This window comes from Crocodylus siamensis, chromosome 3 (genome assembly GCF_052110815.1).
Source record: "Crocodylus siamensis isolate JL-2025a chromosome 3, ASM5211081v1, whole genome shotgun sequence".
Classification (NCBI taxonomy): Eukaryota; Metazoa; Chordata; order Crocodylia; family Crocodylidae; genus Crocodylus; species Crocodylus siamensis.
Window position 1 is genome coordinate 207,768,304 of NC_143397.1, and position 20,163 is coordinate 207,788,466.

Below are 20,163 nucleotides of genomic sequence, written 5' to 3' on the forward strand. Positions count from 1 at the left end.
ACTAGAAGCCATGCTCTTCTTGACCTGCTGTTCACAAACAGGGATGAATTCATGGGGAATGTAGTAGTGAACGGCAACCTGGGCAGCAGTGACCATGAGATGACAGACTTCAGGATCCTGAGGAAAGGAAGGATGGAGAACAGCAGAGAAAGGACCCTGGACTTCAGAAAACGAGATTCTGACTTGCTCAGGAAACTCATGGGCAGAATCCCCTGAGAAGCCACACTGAGGGGGACAGGAGTCCAGGAGAGCTGGCTGTACTTTAAAGAAGCCTTATTGAGAGTGCAGGAACAAACCATCCTGATGCACAGGAAGACTAGCAAGTATGGCAGAAGACCAGCTTGGCTTAGCAAGGAATTCTTCAGTAAACTACATCACAAAAAGGAAGCTTATAAGTAGTGGAAATTCGAACAAATAACTAGGGAAGCATATAAGAGCACTGCTTGGGTATGTAGGGTTGAAGTCAGGAAGGCCAAAGTGCAGTTGGAGTTGCAGCTAGCAAGGGATGTGAAGGGTAACAAGAAGGGTTTCTAGAAGTATATCGGTAGCAAGAGGATGATCAGGGAAAGTGTGGGTCCCTTACTGAATGGGGGAGGCAACCTTGTGACAGAGGATGCAGAAAAGGCTGAAGTACTCTATGCCTTTTTTGCCACATTCGTCACAGACAAGGTCAGCTCCCAGACTACTGCAATGAGGGAGAGGTCCCAGATGATTGGAAAAGGGCAAACATAGTGCCCACATTTAAGAAAGGGAAAAAGGAGGATCCAGGAAACTACAGACCAGCCAGCCTCACCTCAGTCTCTGGAAAAATCATGGAGCAAATCCTCAAGAAATCCATTTCTAAGCACTTGGAGGAGAAAAAGGTGATTAGGAACAGTCAGCATGGATTCACCAGGGGCAAGTCATACCTGACTAATCTGACTGCCTTCTATGACAAGGTGACTGGCTCTGATGTGGGGAGATTGGTGGATGTGGTGTACCTTGATTTTAGCAAGGCTTTTGATACAGTCTCCCACAATATTTTCTTAGGCAAGCTAAGGAAATATGGGCTGGATGAATGGAGTGTAAGGTGGATAGAAAACTGCCTGTCTAACAGCTAAAGAAGAAGAGCAGTTACTTGAGCTATCCTGTGACAGGGGACTGAAACTTGAATTCAAGAAGGAACCTTTTGTCTGTTTCTGGTTAAAAATAAAAAAGGAGTATCCTGATCTGACAGACAAGGCTATTGAAGTTGTGATGCCATTCAACACCACGTATTTATGTGAAAGTGGGTTTTCAGCTTTAGTATCGATTAAAACAAAATACTGAAACAAACTGGATGTTGGGGAGATCTAAGACTGAAATTGTCACCTATCCTACCAAACTTTCACGTACTTTCTGCCAAGAAGCAAGATCAACCATCTGATTAGTACTGATGGCAAGATAGTGAGTTCTCAAAATTGTGTTATTGTTATTGCTGTTGTTGATATTATTTTTATTTTTAACACAACTGTTTGTCAGTAATTATCTATTTATGTTCGCTATGCACAAAACAGTTTTCCTAAGGGGCCCACGCCTCCATTTGAATTTTTTTAGGGGTCTGCAAATGAAAAAGGTTGAAAACCACTGTTCTAGGCCAAATTCCTCCAGGGAGGAATAGGACCTCTGCTAAATGGGCAGAAACAATTGGTGACGGACAGAGGGGACAAGGCTGAACTCCTCAACGAGTTCTTCGCCTCAGTGTTCCTAAGCGAGAGGCATGACAAGTCTCTCACTGGGAGTGTAGGGAGGCAGCAGCAAGGCACCAGACTTCCATGCATGGACCCTGAGGTGGTGCAGGGTCACTTGGAGGAACTGGATGCCTTTAAGTCGGCAGGCCCGGATGAGCTCCATCTGAGGGTACTGAAGGCACTGGCTGACATCATTGCAGAGCCACTGGCGGGAATATTTGAACGCTCGTGGCGCACGGGTCAAGTCCCGGAGGACTGGAAAAGGGCCAATGTGGTTCCCATTTTCAAGAAGGGGAGGAAGGAGGACCCGGGCAACTATAGGCCAGTTAGTCTCACCTCCACCCTTGGCAAAGTCTTTGAAAAAATTATCAAGGCTCACATTTGTGAGAGCCCGGCAGGGCAAGTTATGCTGAGGGGAAACCAGCATGGGTTCGTGGCAGGCAGATCGTGCCTGACCAATCTAGTCTCTTTTTATGACCAGGTTACAAAACGCCTCGACGCAGGAGGAGGGGTGGATGTCATATACTTGGACTTCAGGAAGGCCTTTGATACGGTATCCCACCCCATACTGGTGAACAAGTTAAGGGGCTGTGACTTGGATGACTGCACAGTCCGGTGGGTGGAGAATTGGCTGGAGGGTCGCACCCAGAGAGTCGTGGTGGATGGGTCGGTTTCGACCTGGAGGGGTGTGGGCAGTGGGGTCCCGCAGGGCTCGGTCCTTGGACCGATACTCTTTAATGTCTTCATCAGCGACTTGGATGAGGGAGTGAAATGTACTCTGTCCAAGTTTGCAGATGACACTAAGCTATGGGGCGAAGTGGACACGCCGGAGGGCAGGGAGCAGCTGCAAGCAGACCTGGACAGGTTAGACAAGTGGGCAGAAAACAACAGAATGCAGTTCAACAAGGAGAAATGCAAAGTGCTGCATCTAGGGAGGAAAAATGTCCAGCACACCTACAGCCTAGGAAATGACCTGCTGGGTGGCACGGAAGTGGAAAGGGATCTTGGAGTCCTAGTGGACTCCAAGATGAACATGAGTCGGCAGTGTGACGAAACCATCAGAAAAGCCAATGGCACTTTATCGTGCATCAGCAGGTCCAAGGAGGTGATACTTCCCCTCTATCGGGCGCTGGTCAGACCGCAGCTGGAGTACTGCGTGCAATTCTGGGCGCCGCACTTCATGAAGGATGCGGATAATCTGGAGAGGGTCCAGAGAAGGGCCACTCGTATGGTGAAGGGCCTGCAGGCCAAGCCCTACGAGGAAAGACTAGAGAAACTGGACCTTTTCAGCCTCCGCAAGAGAAGGTTGAGAGGTGACCTGGTGGCTGCCTATAAGTTCATCAGGGGGGCACAGAAGGGAATTGGTGAGTATTTATTCACCAAGGCCCCCCCGGGGGTTACAAGAAATAATGGCCACAAGCTAGAAGAGAGAAGATTTAGATTGGATATTAGGAGGAACTCCTTCACAGTTCGAGTGGCCAAGATCTGGAACGGGCTCCCAAGGGAGGTGGTGCTCTCCCCTACCCTGGGGGTCTTCAAGCGAAGGCTAGATGTGTATCTAGCTGGGGTAATGTAGGCCCAGCACTCTTTCCTGCTTATGCAGGGGGTCGGACTCGATGATCTATTGAGGTCCCTTCCGACCCTAGCATCTATGAATCTATGAAATGTGTCAATGTGTTTTATACAAGCTAAAACAGCTTCACAAAGATATTTAAAGAGAGTCACTCCATAATATTCTATAGCAGGGGTAGGGAATGTTTTTGGCTGGAGTGCTGAAAAAACTGCTACGTCTGCCTTGTAAAGTGCCAGACTGCCAGCAAGACAGAAAAACAAACCTGAGGCGGGGGTACATGGCAGGACACACTGCATATTAATATATTTAATAATCATAAGTGTTGCTTTTCATGGAAAATACCAGGTTTCTAAAAATTCTAAACCTAGTGACAATAAATCCAACTTCGTATACTACCTTTGTTCTTGTGTATTCTTTTTTGTTAAGCATGTTGTGATGTTAAGCATGTCTGAAAATACAATATAGGAACACCATAAGATTTAATAAATTTAACAAGCGTTCACTTGATGTGTTCCTAAGCACTCCATAGCCCACACTACTACAAAACCTCTATTTTCCTTATAAATTATATAGTATTCAGCAGATCAAAGCATGTCAAAATCAAGTTTTCAAATGTTCAGAATTTACATTTTAAAAAATTTTATTTTATTTTTACAATTAATGCGTATTTGAATTAAGTAAGAAGCTCTCTTACCAGCATCTGGAATCTGATTAGATCTTTGCCATTTGTAAAGAATTACTAGTAAGAGTAAAGGAGATTATATACTCCTTTTATATTTTTTCTGTCTTATCCCACATATGCAGAACTCTCTATACCACAATAGATAAATAAAAAATGAAATGGCTTCTGGCAGTCCTTGGGAATCATCTTGCAGAAAAATCCATTGTAGAGCAGACAGTAACAGTCTGCCCCACTGTGTCTTTTACAAAAAAGAAAAAGGAAGGAAAATTATCCCACTTTATCTAAAGACCCTCTGTTTGTTAAACTTGGGCAGAGATGTGATCATTGTCACCATTTTACCTGGTAAGCATGGTCCGTGTGTACGAGGTAGAGATTGGTAGGAGCTGAGCGGCTCAGAGGTGTCATCACTTTAGTCTCAGTTTTGGCACATGATGTTTCAGGACGGCTTACATCTTGGGTTGGAAAAGAAGGAGGAGATGCTAGAGATGGAGAGACTGGAGAAAGACTGCTTAAGCCATCAGCTACTGAGTCTGTGTTAAGTCTGATCTCTGTATAATAAAAATCTTCTTCTCCATCACTGTAGTCAGACTCTCCTACTCGTCTACATGAAGGAAAGATAAAGAACACTGAAATTACTCTACTAAATCAAGACTGCGAACCTTGATTCCTGGATGTTAACTTCTGGATACATAAAAACATATTACATTTAAGCACTCTACTTCTTTTATAAGCACCACATAAACTCCTACTCACTTGCAGGAAGGCTGGCAGGAGCAAGGGATTCATCTTACACAGCCTTGAAGACAAAGGACTCATAGTCAGACTTCTTCAAGCCATGAAAGAAGGCAAGCCACCTTGTATTTATTGCACTGTAGTAGCATGTGAACAAGTAGGTACCATGGAGTAGCTGACATCTAAAAATTCACACTGTAAATGACTTCGGTGTAGCCTGTGTCTTTAGTTCAGGTCTATATAACCCTAGAATAAGTCTCAGACAGAGACTTTCATTAAAGGTATTAGCTGTGTTCATCACCATGCTTTTGGCTCATACCAAAAGAAAGTGCTAGAAAATAGCTTCCTCAAATAACCAGTTTCTGGCAATACAGAGCTCTGTGTAGCTACGCATACTAACTCCAAACAAGTTTGTATGTCTATACCACACACTGCAGTGCTTGGAGGTCAACTACCAGGTTCTACACTCTGGGCCACAGGGGTGGTGGCAACTGGATCAGCGGTGGTGGCGACAGCTGTTCTTGCTCCGCCTCTATGTGGGTGCATTCAGAGCTGGTGCCCTGGTTGCCCATACCCTCGTGATGTTACTGGCAACATTACGCACAGATATTAGATTTCATTCTAGAACAGGGGTGGGCAATTATTTTTGGCAGAAGGCCGCTTACTGAGTTTTGGCAAGCTATAGAGGGCTGCATAACAGGTAGCCCAGGGCAGTTAAATATTAATTTTCTAAATTTTTTAGGGGCCCTGCGGGCTGGATAGGATGGCCTGGTGGGCCACATCTGGCCCCCGGGCTGCATTTTGCCCCCCCCATTCTGGAACCTGTATAATTGCATCAGTGCAGCACTCAGTAGTGGTAATGTCCCAGGTGCAGTGCTCTGTTTATGAAGCTGCACTACTTCCAATCAAGCTAGCTCAGGTTTCTCTATTGGGTGCTGCACTTTATTACAGTCATATGTCTTCCAATGAATGCATACATCGTCTCCAGCCCGCATTTTGGATCAAAACTAGGCGTGAAATTTAAGATGATCCCCCAATAATTAGATTCTGTACAAGGAAAAGTATAATAAATTAATACATTTTCTATGTAAATAAACTAATTATTGGGGGGGTTGTCTTAAATTCAAAGTCATACTGAATTTGGGTAAATTCAGTAAACCCCAATCAGTACTAAATTTCTTGTGGCTTGTGAACAGCTGGCCTCTTACCCAAGGTGAATGGTCCGGATGTGTTTCTGAATCCCTGCAGCTGTGCTCAGTACCTTTCCACAGTTCTTCCAAAGGCATTTGAACATCACCTTCATGGAATTCTAAATAAGTATAACAAAGTAGATTAATTTTTTTTTAATCACTTATTCACATTCAAGATGGAAACAAATAGACATACATAGCTGTTCAGTAAGTGTTGCTTCACAGTAAATTGCGCCAAATTCTCCTGTCCGCTATACTGGTAGAAATCCAGAGTGACTTTTAACCTTAAGGTAATACCTCTGAATTCAGTAGAGCTCCTCTGGATTTATACTGGAGGAACTGCAATGAGAAATTCACCTATTTATTCTTTTGCAACTCTCTTCTATTTATATGTATCTGCCAAAAAAAGCGAGATAATATATATACTTAATGTATTTTTAACCTTATTTTTAAAGACTCCTTCAGTTGAATTAATTGAGAAAAGCATGGTGTCCTGCAGACCCTGTAGAAGCATACCGAATCTTAAGTTAAATGCTTTCTAAGAACCATCTTCCTCCATTCGTTGCTGGCAAAGAAATGAAGATAGTTTCATGAAATCACGATGCCTGCTATGACAAAGGTCCTCCATCCTCCATGTAGCAATCATACATATTGTAGGATTTTTTTTTAAATATATGCATAATACTGGTTTAAATTGTTTCTGAGAGGGGCCATGTCCTTGTATGTGTGTGACTCCAATCGCCTAAATTGAATGATTACTGATTTATACTTGTGGAAGCGAGTGCTGAATCAGTCTTCCCATCTTTCATATTTTACAGTCCTGGAAAAATATTTTCAAATGCCTCTAGTTTAGTGTAAAGCAAAACATATGATAATTTTGACTGGCTATTTAAGAGTGTTATGTACCTTATAAGACTGCCCAGTCAAACGTGGAAATGAAAGCTAACTATTCACCCTATGTTATTTTTATATTATTAAAAAAATGGAATCCACATACTTTAATCTGTACTTCTCTACAAGTATTTTCTGTTATAAAACAGTACATTATCCCCTAAAAGAAAATGAGGAAGAGACTTGCATTCAATCATTGTTATGATATGTTATTATATCTAGTTTCAAGTAAGATTAAATGAATGTATTCATATAGGGCCCAAGTCAGAAAAAGCATCTTCTTCAAAACAGCACTTATGCATACAGTTCAAGTCAAACATGTGCCCAAGTGCTGTCCTGAGTAAAAAAAGATTTAATATCCCACCCTCTTGCTTTCTTTACTTGGGGTCACACGGAAACAAATGCTGTTTTTCAGGATAAATAACTCATTCTACTACTACATACATTTGATACAAGGTGAATGCTTGGATTAGAACACTGAAAAAGTGGCAGTAGCGTGACTAAAAACACCTTTTTAGTGATGCTACTGCGCAGTAGCTTAATAATACTGTGCAGTAGCGTATTAGCATTGTTTGTGCTACGATGCACTACGGCGCAGTATTAGTCAGCTACTGGGCAGTTAGCGTCTCGTGTAGACTTGCCTTGTAAATACCTTCATGGAGACAAAACTTATCCTCAAAAATAAAAAAAAAGCAGGGCAAGACTTCAGTAGGTCATCCAGTCCAACTCCCTGCTCAAGGAAGGATCAGTCCTCTCCAAACTGTCCCAGACAAATGTTTGTCTACCCTACAGCTAAAAACTCAATTGACAGAGGTTCCACAACTTCAGTAGGTAGTTTGTTCACCACCTCCATAGTTGGAAAGTTCTTCCTAGTATTCAGGCTAGATCTCCCTAGTTGATCCTTAAGTTCAGTACTTCTTGTGGTTTTTGTGGAGAACAACTGATTTTCTATCCCCTTTATAACAACCTTTTTGTATTTGAGGGATTATCAAATCACTCCTCAGCCTTCTCGTTTCCACACTAAATAACCCCAATTCTTCCAACCCATCCTCATATGTCCTGTTTTCAAGACCTCTAACCATTTACGTTGCTCTCCACTGGACTCTCTCCTAGTTGTCTATTTCCTTCTTGAAGTGCAGTGCCTTCAAGTGTTCCATCTAAGGCCTCACCAATGCTAAATACCCATGGCATTTCTGCTAATATGTCCCAGTAAACTGTTTGCTTTTATTACAACAATGGTACAGTATTGACTCATATTCAGTTTGTAGTTGACTATTATCCCCAGCTCCTTTTCTCTAGCATTGCAACCTAGGTGGTCAATAATAGGCACTTCAATGTAGCAGGGAAAAAATCCAGTGGCTGAAAGCTGAAGCTAGACAAATTCAGACCAAAAATAAAAACCAAACTGTGAGGTAACTTAGCTATTTGAACAATTTACCAAGAGCTAACAATAGTTTTATTTCGGTAGAAAACTTGAAGTCAAAAAGAATATTTTTCTAAGATATGATGCAATTCAAACAAGAATTAATTCAGGTAAGTCCTATGACCAGAGTTATGCAGAGGTCAGGCTAGATGATCACAATAGTCCCCTATGGCTGTGTACAAACATTCATTTCTAGCAGCGGGAAATTTTCACCAACTAGAAATGATTCTGGGAGTGGGAGCAGTATAGACATTCAGCAATGGGGACATGCCAATTCTTGATAATTTTATGTTCAAATGCCTTGAATAAAGAAGGTAGCCAAAAAAAACAGTCTGCACAAATTGGATTGAGTCCCTTGAGTTAACTCTCCAGTGAAAACATTAATAGACTAGGTAAAAGCAACAGACTGTAACCACCAGGTTAGGCTCTGCAAGTAATACAACTGATTATTGGACTGGAGATGCTGGGGACTGCAAGATGTAAGGGAACTGTTTTTATACCAGTCTGTGTAATTGCTCTTTAAGAACATTACAGAAGAACTTGCTCTGGGAACAGCATTTACCATGAGAAGATGATAACCAGTCTTTATTGCCTGTGGTAGGTTTAACTGTCACATCATTTCTCACTGTCTTTACAACACATACCATTAGTGATGTGCAAGAAATGTGAATTTTTTTAAAAATCATATCCACTATACTTTTCTTGTACTTGAAAGGGACTTTTCCTTTCTGCCAGCCCCAATAAAAGTACCTTAACTGCTAAAGGAGTGTGGGATCTCTTTGGCACAAAAACTACATCTAAGATAATTTTGAAAGAAAACCAATAATGAAAGCCAGATTCAAAGACCCTTTAAAGCCCTTGCAGCCCACAGACTTCAGTTGTGAGGCTGACTGCAAAGGGAGAATTTGACCCTTGAGTGCTCAAAGCACTCAACTGTTCAAATGATTTGAATTTCTAAAAAGCATAAACCTGTAGCGTCTTGATATTAGCAGGACCCGTTGAGGCTTGGCATCTTAGAAAATAAGGCTCTCAGTACAAACAGTGCTAATTATTAAGGACTACATTCCACTGATCATTATACCTATTTAGATTTATTATTCTGTGTTTTCAATGTTCTGATGTAGATAACCAAATGTACACCCAATCCATAAGCAAGGAGAATATGAAAAAACCAAGAGTTAGTTTGAAATCAAATCCCATGAAATCTTGCCTATTTTTAGGAAAGTACCACTTTCCCCAGGTACAGTCCATATCTATAGAAATGACTTATCTGGTTATCCAATAATTCACCTTCTCCAAATTTAGTGAAACAAGAATGCTCAGGCAATTCCTGTATCATTCTCCAGTGCTTTATCATAAAAATAGTAGTCATAACAAACCCCTTCAAATATTAAGAATGTCTGATAGGAAATAACTGAATTAATGTAAAAAGTTAAACATATACTCAACTTTCTTGGCAAGAGGTGGTAGACCATGTGACATTTTCCAAATCACAACCTTCTGAAGCAGAGGTAATTTGACATTAACTCATTTGGTAATGTTACCAGCCACTCTTTATCTTTACAGTTTTGCTTTATGAAATGACAGTATGAAAGACCAATAACTTGTAGGTAGTATCTTTTCCAGGTTCATAGTAAGACAAGTACTAGGCAGGGACCCGAGTAAAAGATTTGGAGAGGGGGGGGAGGTGGTGGCATTCACTTGTAGAACATTCTATTATTCTTATGCAAATCTGATGTTTGTTGTACAGACTGAAAATCACAAGCACCACTACAGTTCCTCGGTACATATAAAATGCCTGAATAATCAAATGTCTGTATTCTCCAAAAAGACAACCTAGGTAACACTAAAAACGGCATCTCTAAAACCATCTGCATAAGTGATGCTACATACAATTTTAACAAGATAGTTAAAAGCATACCAGCATTTCCACTCCCTCCCTCGTCCCTTCAATAATTTCTGGATTTATTTTAATAACTATCTAACTTGTAATATGTTCTAATAAATGCACTTTTATAGCCTTTATCCAACAGGCACCTCTATCCAACAGGCAACAGTATTTTATATTACCCTCCTGTAAGTGATGTCTAAAGCAAAAGCAAGAGCAGTTGTGAGTTAGCAAATGAACAACTTCTGTAGCAAACAAGATAAATCTGATCAGATTTAAACAATCATTAAAACTTCTTCCTGCTGGTCATGAAGCAATTAACTCTCTCAGTCTGAGCCAGAAACTAAGTCACTAAAGATGAATAAATACCCTGTTTTTCTCTTCCTTACAGAAAGCCCTTTTTCATCTTGCTATATAAAATCTGTCCTGTTGCGTTGAGAGAGAAAAGCTTGGACTAATGCCATCTCTTTGTTTTCTTTTTCTTCAAGAGGCATTTGCTTGCTGGCATATTGATGGTGGGGGGGAGGATAGAATTATATTACATTCTGAAGCATTTTGTTTAGTTTCATTTTTTCAGTAGTGAGTGAGGCACATTTATCCCTGGTGGAGTGTTCCTGGTTACAGGGGAGTTCCACCAGGGATTAATTTGGCCAATGACACTATACTGGAAACTATCAGATTTTATTCCTTCTGAATGTGTGTTTGGAGACTGTTTCACATTATGCAGGCACCTGATAATGCTGTCAGACTAACAATTTCATATTTCAGCAAACTAGAAATAAGGGGTCAAATCCTGCCAAGGTACTAGCAAAAGCAGGGCTGGGGGGAGCTGGAAGGGCAGAGGCTGCTCAGGTCATCTTGTACCAAAAGAATTTGCCAAAGCTGGACAGAAATCCCCTGAGACATCAGAGGCAACACCCTCTGTGGAGCATGTTGCTGCTTCTCTGAGTAGGACCTATACACACCCTGGCCATCTTCCAAAAACAAGGTGGTGTGGCAGGCAGTGGGTGTACTATGGGACTGGATTCAGTTGGGTTTGGTCCCTGGGAACATGGTATGTGGACCTGCATGTTAGCTGGGTGCCATGGCGAGATTTTGCCTCTGTTGAAATGCTCTACAGAGCTGCTCATGCTGGCTTTTGTCTTTATCCTCCCCTTCACAGTCTAACAACATCCCCAGGAGACAGTTGTATGGAACCTAGCATAAGGCTAACCTTTCTCTTCCTAGGGATGGGTTCATCAAAGAGAAGGTTGCTTGTTTCAGCTTCATCAATGCCATCATCTGGCTGGGAAGGTGTTCGAAAAGGTTTGAAGCTATCGGCAGACAGAGGTGGAGATGGGGTGGATGGATTAGACTGATCACTTGGAGCACTCCAGCTCCAGTATCCACTGCTGCTGGTACTGGAAGGCACAAATCCTCCTTCCTTCCAAGATCCATTCAGAGAATCTGTCAATTAACAACAACAAGCATTAAAACAAATGCTCATATACCATACAATAAGGCTAAGGAGATCTGTTTGCTTTTATTTGGTGGTTAGAAAACATGCTGATGAATGATCTAGACTTAGGTTGATAAAAGCTAGAGAATGTGCTTTGTAAAGGAGAAATGAAGACTTATACCTATACCTCTAATTTATACAGGTTTCGCTCACCAACCATGGTTTTGAGTATCCATGCTTCAAAGGGTGGAGGGGTGGGGGGGGAGGGGAGAGTGTACAGTCTGAAAATACCCCCCACGGATCCCCTGGCCATACTCATGCCTCTCACTCTCCATTCCTCTCTCCAACCCCCACAGCCTTGCTGGTACCCCTCCCCCCCTCTCCCCCCGCCCATCTCCTGTTCCCCCAGCCCTGCCAGTTTTGCCAACCACAGGAACTTTCAAGAACCTAACCCCCGTGGTTGGTGAGGGAAACCAGTACCTATTATACTCAAAAGCATTTCACTGTAATATGTGACTGTAAATACAAAGCCACTTCATTACAAAGAAGACTCACAGAAATCATAGAGAAGCAGGGCTGGAAGAGATGTAAAGGGGTCATCCAGTCCAACCCCCTAACTGAGGCAGAATCATCCTCATCCAAAACATCTTATACAATCCATAATTTAAACTTTTTGTATAACTACTGTCAACCCTATCAAAAGTCATAAAACCTGCCACAGATAAAGAAGAGGAACCATGACAGCCAATGTCCTCTTCAAGAGATCCCAGGTAGAGGGCCACAACCCCCACTACAGAAGAAGGCAAAGACCCCCACAGTCCATACCAATCTGACCATGGAGTAAAATTCCTCTCCGCCCCCAAATATGGTGCTTGGTATGACTAGGAGCCAGGAACCTCTGGCTTTAAGTCCCAGGAGGAGCTCACCCCAGTCAAAATCCTCAGTCTTGGCTACAGCCAACACGTAATGCCTTCAGGGAAGACTCAAAAATACCCAACGAAACACAGAAAGAGGAGCAAGGGGCAATCAGCAAACCCCAGGAGTATGGGAAATATCTATAGTACAGCACAGGCATAGCTATGCTTAGATCATCCCCAACCACTGGCTGTCCAACCTCTTCTTTAACACCTCCAGTGATGGACTGTCCTAGGCAGTCTGTTCTACTGCCTTACTATTCTAACAGTAAAGAAATCAGGAGAAGAGGAAACAAGCTTTTCTGGAGCACAGCCCATGAATAGCTTCCTATGATCAAAGGATCATAGGAATGTAAGGCTAGAAAGGGTCACCTAAGTCTAGGCCCCTACTCAAGGCAGGATCATACCTGACTACACCATCCTGGCCAAGTGTCTGTTTAAACTGCTCTTAAAAATTTCTAGGGATGGAGAGTCTACAACTTCTCCAATATTCCAATACTTGACCACTCTCAGGGGCAGAAAGTTCTTCCTAATCCCCAACCTAAATTTCCTCTGCTGCAGTCTGAGGTCATTGCTTCTGTCCCGTGCAACCACAGAGCAAAGCCTATCTGCATCCTCTTTATAAGTGCTTTTCAGGTATCTGAAGACTGTTACTGCCTCCCCCCGCTCCCCCTCCAGTCTTCTCTTCTCCAGATTAAATAATCCTAGTTCTTTCAGCCTGTCTTCGTAAGTCATGCTTCCCAAGACTCTAACATTTTTGCCACACTCTGCTAGAGTCTTTCCAATCTGTCCATATCCTTTTTGAAGTGTGGATCCCAAAACTGGACACAATACTCTGGGAGAGGCCTACCAATACTGAACAGAGTGGAAGAATCACTTCCCTTAATTTGCAAGAGAACTTCTGTCAATACGACTGAGTATGCTTCTGGCTTTTTTGGCAACAAGAGCACACTGTTGGCTCATGTTCAGCTTATGGTCCACTGTAACCCCCAGACCCTCCTCTGCACTGCTGCAGACCAGCCAATCATTCATCAGTCTGTATTTACATTATATTATATTCTGTCCCAAGTGAAGGTCTTTGCATTTGTTCTTGCAGAATTTAATTTGATCAATTTGGATCAGTTCTCCAGCTTATTCAGGTCATTCTGGATCCTGCCCTCCAGAGTGCCTGCAACTTCAGCAACTTAGGGTAATCCACATATTTGCTAAGTGTACACTTAATCCTATCATCTAAATAATTAATGAAGATGTGACACAATACAGGACCCAAGACAGACCCCTGGGGAACTACACTTATACCTCCTCTTAACTAGATATTCAGCCATTAATGACTACTCATTGAGAATGATGATCCAACCAATTTTGAATTCACCTTATAATACCTTTATCTAGACTATACTTTCTAAGCTTGTTAATTGAATGTCATGGAAGATGGTATCAAAAACCTTGCTAATGGGTATATTGCATCCCCAGCTCTTCTCTCATCCACAGAACCTGTCACCTTATCATAGAAGGAAATCAAGTTGGTTAGGCATGACTTGCTCTCAGTGAATCCATGCTGTTTGTTCCTGACCGCCTTGGTCTCCTTTACATGCTTTACAATAGATTCCTTGACAACCTTTTTCATGATCTTTCTGGGTATCAAGGTCAGATGGACTGGTCTGTAATTCTCCAGATCCTCCTTAATTCCTTTCTTAAAGATAGGCATTATATTTGTCTTTTTCCAATCATCCATGCCTTCACCCGATCCCCACAAGTTTTCAAAGAGGATAGCCAGTGGCTCTGACATTCCCTCAGACAGTTCTGTCAGTATCCTATGGTACATCCAGTTCAGCCCTGCTTTCTTGAAATCATGTAGCTTCTCTGAGTAATCTCTAATGTATTCTTCCACTACCTTAGGCTGTTTGTCTCATTCCTCATCTTTGCTGCTAACTGCTCTTATTTGATAGCTAATCTTATTTTTGAAGACTGAAGTAAAAGAGGCCTTCTCTGTATCCTCAACTCAATTGCCTTATGCATCCCACAAGGGACCTATGGTTTCTTTGGTTTTCCTCTTACTTTTGACATACTTCTAGAATCCCCTTGCCAGTTGGATCTCAAATTGTGCTTTGGTCTTCCTAATACTGCCCAAGTAGCCACAAAGAAAGGCCTATCTGCACCCTCTTTATAGGAGATGGTACTTATAGCTACTGCTGTGTTATGGTCTTCCCTAACAATAGGTCCAGGTTTCCACTTTTTGTAGGACTCATTTTTGAGATTCAGCTCATTGAAGAGATTGCGGCTTAGCCAGGCTGGTCTCCTGTTGTACTTTCCATTCTTCTGTTGAATTGGGATATCTTGTTCCTGCACCCTTAATATGGCCTTCTTAAAGTAGAGCATCCTCTTTTGGGTTTCCTTTCCCTTCAGACTTGCCTCACAGTAGATCCTACCAGTCCCCTGAGTTTGTTAAGGTTTGTTTTTTTGGAAGTCCTTCCTTCCATTCAGATCTTGAACTATATCATTTTGTGGTAACTGTCACACAAGTTACCTTCCACCTTCACATTCTCAACCAATTATTTTCTACTTATGAGCAGCAAGTTACAAAGAGCCTCCCTCCTAGTTGTATTCTCCACCACCTGTACCAAAAAGTTATTCCCAACACATTCCAAGACTCTGCTGGACTGCCAGCACACTTCTGTGTTTTCTTGCCAGCAGAAGTCATTGTATTAAGTCCCACATGAGAACCAGATACTGTGATTTGGAAACTTCCATCAGTTGTCCACCTTTTCCTACTGGTTTGGTGGCCTACAGCAGAAGCCCACCATGACATCCCCCTGGATGTTCTCTCCCTTGCCCTTTTCTCAGAGGCTTTCAACATGCCTGCCTTCCACTTCGTACTGCACCTGAAAACATGCATACATCTCCTTTCTACATGGAACAACATCCCCTTTCCCCCAACCGACTGTCTTGTCCTTCCTGAACAAGTTATACCCATCTATGATGGTACTTCAGTCCTATGAATTATCTCACCAAGTCTCCATAATCCTAATTACCTACTAATCACCTAATCCTTACCTTCTGGGCTTTTGTCTTCAAGAGGCAGACAAATAGTCAGCCAGATATTATGGAGAAAGGGCCCTGATTCAGTAACGTACACTTAAGCATATAGTTACAATCTGCTGACTTTACTGGGAATTAGGCATACATGACATTGCTGTCATAAATAGCAATGTCTTCCTAAATGGGGCTCAAATGCATACAGCAGATGGATTAAGCCAAAACACCCACACAAACCAAAATAAAAAAAAAAATAATCCATTCCCTTTCAGGCAAACCCTGGAGGGAGGGTAAAAACATAATACAAAGTGCTTCCTTGCACTTCTCGGAATACTTCGAAGGCACTTGGAGTGAATGTTATGTCTGTCCATGTCCTTACTTTATATATTGCCCAATCTTATGCTTCTGGACTTTATATTCTGACCTTATTTAAAAAGAGGACAAACTCAGCCTGTGCCCCAAGACAGTAACCCATACCTATATAAATCTTGTGAAGCCCCCAAACAGAACCAAGCTGATGTTCTAAGCTCCATCCCCATGCTCTCCCAGTGCTTGCATCTAACAGCTTTTTGTCCATCTGGATTGCATACAGCAATGGTTCTTAATCTTTTTAGACTCAAAGTACCCTTCATTAGACTCAAAATACCACTTGGAAAATGCCAGCTCTTAATTTTCATTCATTTTTTTTGGATTACAGAAAAATAATAGAGTGATTCTTCTGTTGCAAAGACCACAATACTTTTGACACAATAGATTTCTATTTGAAATTACTGGGTTTCACTTGTCAATCATGTTTGCACATCTAATGGAGTTATCAGTGTGGCCCCCTGAAAGGATCCTGAGGCACCCCAAGGTGCAAGAGCACCCTGGTTGAGAATCAGGGCCTTGTTACATGATAATTTTGGGTGGCTCCTAGAGGTCTTAATACCTGGACTGTCTACACAATAACACCTGAAACTAGTTTTAAATGCTCATTATGCAGTTCAAAGTTATGCCACTCCAGGGCAGGAATTATCTCTGATCTGTTACCCAGTTTCTGTTACACTAAAGTATACACCCTTGGAGAAGAACATCTTTGTCTTCATGGAGAGCCATGAATGTTTTTTATACTTAGCAAGTATGGGTAAACAATAAAATGTAGTGTTTAATGCAAGCCTGGAGTCTTTCCAAGACTGACAGTACCTACAATTTCTTTTCCCTCACGGACACTTCTTGATCTTATCACTTTCTAGCAGACAAGTCTCATTCTAAGTCATACTGCCAACATGAAAATCAAGCATGTCTGCTTGTTACCAAAAGCCTGATCTGAAAACCACTGAAGTCAATAGGAGTGTTTCCAGCTGACTTCAGTGGGCTTCAACATACCGACTGGTCCTGTAAACATGAAAGTGCCTATCTAGTTAGGCTCACTTGAGTAGTCCCATAACTACTTGTGAACAAATTGCACATGTGGCTAGGTGTCTGTGGAATCAGGGTAAAGAGTACAAAACATGGGCAAATTACCATACTCCAAGATTCCTTTGAAAATAGGCACATACTCAGTTTGCTGTTGACAAAATAATACATGAGAACATAATGCTTGAATGGTTTCAGTTTGTTGTTACCAAACTTCGTATTTCCCATGTGCCTATATATTTATCAGGGGTGTAGGTTTTAGCTGTTGGTTTAAGGACCTACGCAGACAAGGTTCTTTGGGTGAATCTGATATTTTTTTCAGACCAACTTAAATAGTTGGAAATTTTTTTTAGGAAGCTTTCGGGTTTAAGAACCCTTCGTCAGGCTGAGGAGGCCTCAGTTGGTGTGTGCTCTTCCTGGATGGAATGAATAGTAAAGAAGCCAGAGGCTGGGCTGGGCTGCGGGCAAGACAGGCAGTCAGTGAAGATATAAACTGAGGAGTCACTGGGTGAGAGACAGGCTGGGTGAGGGGGAGGGGAGTAAAAGGGGGATGAAAGTAGCAGTTAAATAGTAGAAAGGTACCTGGGGAGTCAGATGTCAGGCAGGTTATAATGTGTCATAAATCTAATGTCTGTATTTAGTTCATGATTTTTTTGTATACAGGAGGTTGATGAAGTTCATAGGCTCATCTCTGAGAAGTGTTTTGTAAGTTCCCTTCGAGGATTTTACAAAACCTGAGAGATTGGATAGAGAGTGGTTTTCTTGTGAGAAATGTACCCGCACAGGTAGTTGGGTATTCTTGTCTTTGATAGATTTCTGATGTGCATTCATTCTGGTGCACAGCTGTTGTTTGGTCTTTCCTATGTATTTTCCATCAGTGCATTTGGTGCATTGGATGAGATATATAACATTTCTGGAGGTGCAGCTGTAAGATCCGGGAATGCTGATGGCTCTGTTGTGGGACATAGTGATTGTGTGGGTGGTGGAGATGTGTTGGCAGGTTTCTCATTTCTTGTCATAGCATGATCTGGATCCATTTGGTGTGTTCTGGGCCTGAAGAAGTTTGCTTCTGATGTGGTTAGTGAGGTTTGGTGCTTGTTTGAAGGCTAGGATGGGTGCTTCTGGGAAGATCTCTTTAAGAATAGGGTCCCTTTCTAGTATGGGTTTGCAGTTGTTTGAGGATTTTCCATATGGGTTCGAGGGAGGGATGATGTGTCATAACCAGCGGTGTTCAATTCATGGGGGTTTTTCTTCTGTACTGCAGCAATTCTTCACGTGGTATCTGGGTGGCTCTTTCAAACATGCGATCTCTCTCTCTGTTTTTCCTCTTCTCTTGCTCTTTTTTTTAATTATTTACAATCTAGTTTCATGCCAAAGCCAAGAAGCACATGGGTATCAACTTATGAACTTTGCACAGCTTAAAAATGCTGTTTGTTCAGGACAACAAAGGAAACAATTGTCTTTCCAGCATAGTTTTCCTACACGTTTATAGAAGTACTTTGTGTTTTCTGGTTTTACAGCTTCCCTCACCTCACTGAGAAGAGATTTAATCAGGTACTATATAATGACTGAATGAAGTTGACAACAAGAAGGAAAAAACACAGTGAGTCTGTGGCTCATTAACACAAATACACTTGGCAGTAAAAAAGATTTTGAAACAGGTATGAGTGTAATTTATTCTCACATTAGTATTCTTTTTACATTGCCAGAGCAATGGCCTTAGTGATAATAATCTCATTTAAGTTGTGGGGAATAAGGGCCAGATTCTGATCTACTTCATACACATTAACACAGAATAATTTCCCCCCAGATCTGACCTAAAATCGAATACTTAACATTACATTCTTTATGGGTACACAAAACGCCATTGTTACACAAGTTTCCGACATTTATTACTGTAAGAATTATTCCTACAATTAAGTTATTGCTGTTAGATATGTATTTTCTTACATCACAAAACCAGGAACAGTGTAGTAGTTCAGCAGTACTAACAGAGGTTTAAATAATTAAATCCTCATTCAGGCAAGACTTAGCCTCTTCAAAGGGCATTTTGCTTGAGTAAAAGCTTCAGAATTTGGTCCTTAGTTTTGAAAATATTTGAATCAAAACTTTTAAAGATTGCTTTTCCAGTATTTAGGAAACCAAACTGTATATGTGAAAAAGCATCACAGAACACTCAAACTGTATTTTTAAAAAATCATATTCAGCCATGACCATTTATATATCAATGCTTTAGTAGAGTTTAAGAGAGCTTTTCAGTCAAGAGCTGCTAGGTAGCTGATGCTCCGTTTTTAATTACTTGGAAGGTGCTCAGATAATATGGTGGTAGGAGCCATGTAAGTGTAGCCCAGGTATACCCAGGGATGTGCCCTGTCTGCAGGTGGAAGGAATGGGGTGGTCAGGCAAGAGTGCTATGAGAGGGGCCTGCCACTGGGGAGCAGTTCCTTCTTTTCTCTATAGAGCCAGGCCAGGACAAAGCACTTATCTATATACAAATTTACTGCTATACAAAATAAATATAAATAATAGACATTAAATATTTACAGTAGAATTAGTATGTGACACCTTTCACAATAACCTGCAAACACATTGCACCACTTCGAAGGACTTCAAAACATAGAACAGATGATTCACAGCATCGGCAATAATTAACCCCCTGCACAGATGAACATTAACACCCTGGAACAGGTAAGTCAAGGCATTAACACAATAAACACATATACAAATCAACTCAGATAAACCCAGGTAAGCTGAGGTAGCAATATTCCAATAATAGGCAGTAAACATATACAGGTAATGAAGATGGGTAAACCTGTATAAAACCCCTTAAGGGGTACCCATAACTACATTAACCTCTATGGTATGAAGCAACATCAATCACAAAATATGAGGTGCAACCAGCACCCCACAGGATGTTCCCTGGAGCCTCTCCCCTTTAGGGTCCTGGGATGTAGATACACCCCTCCCACAATGGAGGAGGGTGGAGGCTGCAGACCCTCCTCTCCCAAGCCCTCCTCCCTTGTGCGACCCGCTTCCCCAACAACTCATGCTCCCACTCTGAAGCAGCCAAGGCTCATCCCCTGGTGGCCAGTTCCACAAGGGCCTCTCTCTGGCGGTGCCTCCAGCTCCTCTCGATGGCCTAGTGCCCCACACTGGGCACCCAGGGCACTCTTATGGGAGCTGAGCCCTTACTGGCTCCGGTTCCCCAGCTTTATGCTGGAGGTCCTTCCCTTTCCTGGGCCCTGCTCTGGGCACTAGAGCTCTTTTAGTTTAATGCTGAGCTACACTGCGG

The 20,163-nt window shown here is 42.0% G+C and overlaps 1 protein-coding gene across 3 annotated transcripts in view; it reads right to left on the reverse strand.

Annotated features, from left to right (window-relative positions):
* The window catches only part of ZNF704 (zinc finger protein 704), a 225,495-nt gene that overhangs the window by 53,806 nt on the left and 151,526 nt on the right, over nucleotides 1-20,163 (reverse strand). For all 3 annotated transcript variants that reach the window (XR_016441470.1, XR_016441469.1, XM_090040232.1), the window contains exons 4-6: nucleotides 11,302-11,534; nucleotides 5,905-6,005; nucleotides 4,304-4,565 (exon numbers count right to left, since the gene is read on the reverse strand). Coding sequence is in view for 1 of the 3 variants with exons in the window: in XM_090040232.1 (XP_089896358.1) it covers nucleotides 4,304-4,565; nucleotides 5,905-6,005; nucleotides 11,302-11,534 (596 nt within the window). In the remaining 2 variants the exon portion in view is untranslated. The remainder of the gene's footprint in view (nucleotides 1-4,303; nucleotides 4,566-5,904; nucleotides 6,006-11,301; nucleotides 11,535-20,163) is intronic.